We start from the raw sequence: 3,955 nt of genomic DNA on the forward strand, positions 1-3,955 counted from the left end.
CTACGCGCCCCTCCGCCCCCAAAAGTCGTACCAAATGTTGAAGTGTAATCTAAATTTTCCAAGTTTTGCTGTGAGGAAACAGAATGAGCAACAGTTGTTGAAGGCAAGGAGGTGGATGTGGGAGGCTGAGGTGGAGAGGGGGTGAGTGGTGAGGGCAGACTGGTGTTGGGGCTGTCTGGGGTAGCATCTGCTGAGGGAAGGTCTTCTACATCTTGAGAAAGCTCGGCTTCCATGCTGCTGCCCTGGCTGCTTCGACCGCTACTGCTGGTGGAGGGTGCTTTGACAATGATGGTGGGGATGGGGATGGAGCTCTTGTCTTTAGCTGCGCCTCCTTTTCCTCTGTGCTGTCGCAGTCCATCTTCCACTTTTGACTGCTTCATCAGAGCTCCTCGACCACCTCTCCTGGCCGTCCCCCTGCCAACCCCACCACCTGGCTGGTTGGCCATTTGGGGGTGATGTTGTGGTGCTTGTTGGGCCTTAGGCTTAGCACTTGTTGGTGGTGTAGCGCTGCTGTATCCTCTCCTTAACCCTCCCATCTTACCACCACCTCTCCTGGGCACATCTGGCTCTCTGACACACAGTCCTTCTGATTGTCTCCGGAGAGTGGGGACCATGACCTGCTGGTTCATCCCACCAGGGCCTCCCCTGTCCCACCCTGCTTGAGTGGGATGCCCTGGCTGAGAGTGAGGCTGGAAGTGGCCTTGAGATACAGGGGGTATGGGCATAGCAGGCCCTCTACCAGGATGAGGGCCTGCAGATAAAGGTGGATCTGGGGCGGATGTGTTAGGGGGCGGGGGGATTTCTTCTGGTCCTGGTACTGACAGGCTGCGAGCCAGCTTCATAGCGGGAGGGTGTAGGTACTGCCTTTCCTCCTCTGTTATACCTGAGCACAATGATACACAGTTATAAACAGACACCCGTATATTGAACCGGGAGAAATTTGTCCATGACAATTGGCATTACCAATAGATTTTTGCCGCATCATGACTGCATGCTGAGGACCATGGCCTGGTTGAAAATGAGCTTGGTTGTAGCCAAAGCCTGGTCCGGGCTGCACCACACTCACAGATGACTGCTGCTCATAGGGTTGCTTCAGGTGTCAAAACATTTTAGAAAGAAAAGAAGTGAGCAAAAGAAATTATGAAAAGGAAGGAAGGGGTAAAGAGAGGAGAGGAAACATTTACTCATATAAATGAAATAAAACTAATGTTAAGCTGATACTGATTACACTATCATTACGACACAATACTGAGGAACCATTACTATATGAGGCAACAGAGCACAGATGAATGGACACCAGCTGACTCATGGTTAAACAAATGTTTTGTTGTGGGTGGTCCATTCTCAATCTTTTTATCTAAAGTGAAGTGAGGGCAAGAGAGCACACAGCTAAAAAAGCTGAAGACCAAACTGCTTTACAGACAGGAATAATTTCCTTTGCTGGCATTAGTCACTTCCTTGACTATATATGTGCTTCATCCTGAAGCAGTGGAGAAACTCTGTAAACTGTATGTGAATCTGGTATTGCAGGACTGAGAGAGAGGCTCAAGAGATGATCAGTGTTTGTTAATCTTTTACAGATTATAAAGACATTGATTCTAAAAAGATAACAGGACCCCATGTTATGGTAACAACCATAACGTAGTCCCAACAGTACCTCACTGGAGACAATGCTCTTGCTCCGATCCCTTTTGCCTCCATGACCTCTCTGGCCCTGGTTGTCTGATGAAATAGTGTGTTGGGCAGCTGCCAAGATTTCATCCAGTTTATCTAAAGCAGGGCCAGAAAAGAAGGGTAGAGAGGTACTGAGAGGGAGCACAAAATAAAGGAAGAAACACAAAAAGGAGAATTTCTCAAAGCACCCCCTGGCAATTCATTTAAAAACACCCAACACCCTCTTACAGTATGACAAGACGATCATTTCTTACTTAGCGCCATCTGATAGACTGTCCTCTTCTTATCAGGACCCTGAGAGGACTCGTACTCTGAAAAAGCAGGGGGAAAACAGCATCAAACAGACTGACTTTTAATTAAAGCTCAGAGGCTGATAGGGGTAATGATAAAGGCTGATATTCACCTGCTTTCTTTTTCCATGGAGAGGCAGCTGTGGCATACATAATTTGGAAAACACAAATTAAGTGTGACTAGAACTGCTGTGTAGTCAGGTGTATAAAGCAAGTATGGAATACATACTCGGACACATGGGATGGTGTGAGGGCTGATGTGATGACAGGGATGGTGATGGGGACAGAAATGATAATGACAGCATACAAATCCATGATACTCCCACCTTTGTCCACTGTGAGCAGCACATTTGGGTCAGAAAAAAAACAAACAAGAGCAGCTTGTGACTGATCATTTTACAACATGCAATGGCTTTAACACATCTTTACTGTTTCTTTGTCACAGGTACAAGTGCAAATAAATCAAAAGACTCATCAAACTTTTACTACTGGAAAAAATTCCAATAGTGGTTAAGTTTCTTGACTTCTACATCAGCTCAGTTAATATTTCATGCTAATTCCCTAACAGAGCCACTGTGCTATACCATCATCCTGCAGGGAAGCTTTTACAGTGTGACCCCTCCAGAAAAAAAGAGCCTAACCCTAAGTGTAGGGGCCTAATTTTTATGTATACATTCTTTCCAGCTCTCCTCTTCATTCTTTGCATACTGCCTTTTGTCCTCTCTGTAATCTTACCCATGTCTTCCAGCTCTGATGTCATTGACTTGGAGCGCAGGGCAATGGCAGGAGGAGTCAGTCTTTTACTCTGCTGCGGGGCTGCCAAGGGAATCCAGCCAAATGCAGACTTAATGTTTAGTACAAACACGCAGTCGCCAATGACAACCATACAGCAACAGGTCTTTAGGTTGAAGTAAACATGGAACCAGCTCTACCATTACATCATAAGTATAGTATAGACATGACATAGGAGGAAATTTGGACTCTTACCTCTCTTCCGAGCAGTGTCCTCCAGTTCAGGGTTTCGAGCAACCATCACAACTTTCACCATGAGACTGTTGCCGCCCTGTCGGATCATATTAACCACCTGCCGGTGACCAACCTTCACTACATTCTGGCCATTCACCTGACAGATGCAAAGACATAGAGGACTGAATGTGGAATGAGCTGATGTGTTGCATTCATTTCCATTGTTGTTTTTAAGACTTAGCTTCAAACATACATACATTTGCAGTGTTTTGAATGGTTGCACCAGCAGTTCAGGCAGCAACTGCAGTAAATCACAGTTACAAAAGCTTGGGCAGCTATATAGGTGAGTCATATTAGGTTGAATACTAATTAGCTGTATGTGTCAGCTTTAATAGAGGTTTGACAATCACCAGTTTAGAACTAAGGGAACTTTTAAAGGTACAAAATGGTCAGAAAGCTGCTGCCTAAACCGCTGGTGCTTTGTCGATGAAGAACAGTGGACACTTGTGCAGCAGCCAGTCACAAACTCAGACTAAAATCCCCTAAAGTATTAAATTATGGCCTGAAAAATTACCACAGTTAAAAACTCAAAAATATGTGCTTTATTAAACTGGTATTTACTGCAAGGCTGCTGTATTTTAAGGTGTTTCTGTTGTCCACCCTGCAGATATCATTGATCTGGGACACTCAATTCATTGCATCCTAGAAGATATTTTGAAATAAATATTTTTGTAGTTTTTTGATTTGCCCATGTCTCTTCTGCCTGCCTGATCTATTTCTTTCTTCTTCTCCTACAGTTCCCAAAACGACTTTTGTCACCTTTAAAGAAACATGGCCGCAATTGTCGCATTCAATACGAGGCACTGACAAATACTACCAGTGATATGACGTGTTTTTTTATTCTGATTCCTTCTTAATTGAACCTCTCACCTAAAAATGCATTACTGTGCATCCTTTTTTTTTTTTTTACCTGTATGGTTTGTAATTTTTTTTTTTTTAAAAAAAGGAGATATTTGAACTCCCCA

The 3,955-nt window shown here is 44.2% G+C and overlaps 1 protein-coding gene across 1 annotated transcript in view; it reads right to left on the reverse strand.

Moving 5' to 3' along the window:
- The window catches only part of LOC109963527 (SH3 and multiple ankyrin repeat domains protein 1-like), a 32,080-nt gene that overhangs the window by 5,134 nt on the left and 22,991 nt on the right, over nt 1-3,955 (reverse strand). The window contains exons 19-26 of the mRNA XM_020606105.1: nt 2,952-3,087; nt 2,700-2,780; nt 2,291-2,299; nt 2,078-2,104; nt 1,929-1,985; nt 1,658-1,770; nt 964-1,090; nt 9-883 (exon numbers count right to left, since the gene is read on the reverse strand). Of these exons, the coding sequence (XP_020461761.1) occupies nt 9-883; nt 964-1,090; nt 1,658-1,770; nt 1,929-1,985; nt 2,078-2,104; nt 2,291-2,299; nt 2,700-2,780; nt 2,952-3,087 (1,425 nt within the window). The remainder of the gene's footprint in view (nt 1-8; nt 884-963; nt 1,091-1,657; nt 1,771-1,928; nt 1,986-2,077; nt 2,105-2,290; nt 2,300-2,699; nt 2,781-2,951; nt 3,088-3,955) is intronic.

Source organism: Monopterus albus, unplaced genomic scaffold (genome assembly GCF_001952655.1).
Source record: "Monopterus albus unplaced genomic scaffold, M_albus_1.0 scaffold76.1, whole genome shotgun sequence".
In the NCBI taxonomy this organism is placed as follows: domain Eukaryota; kingdom Metazoa; phylum Chordata; class Actinopteri; order Synbranchiformes; family Synbranchidae; genus Monopterus; species Monopterus albus.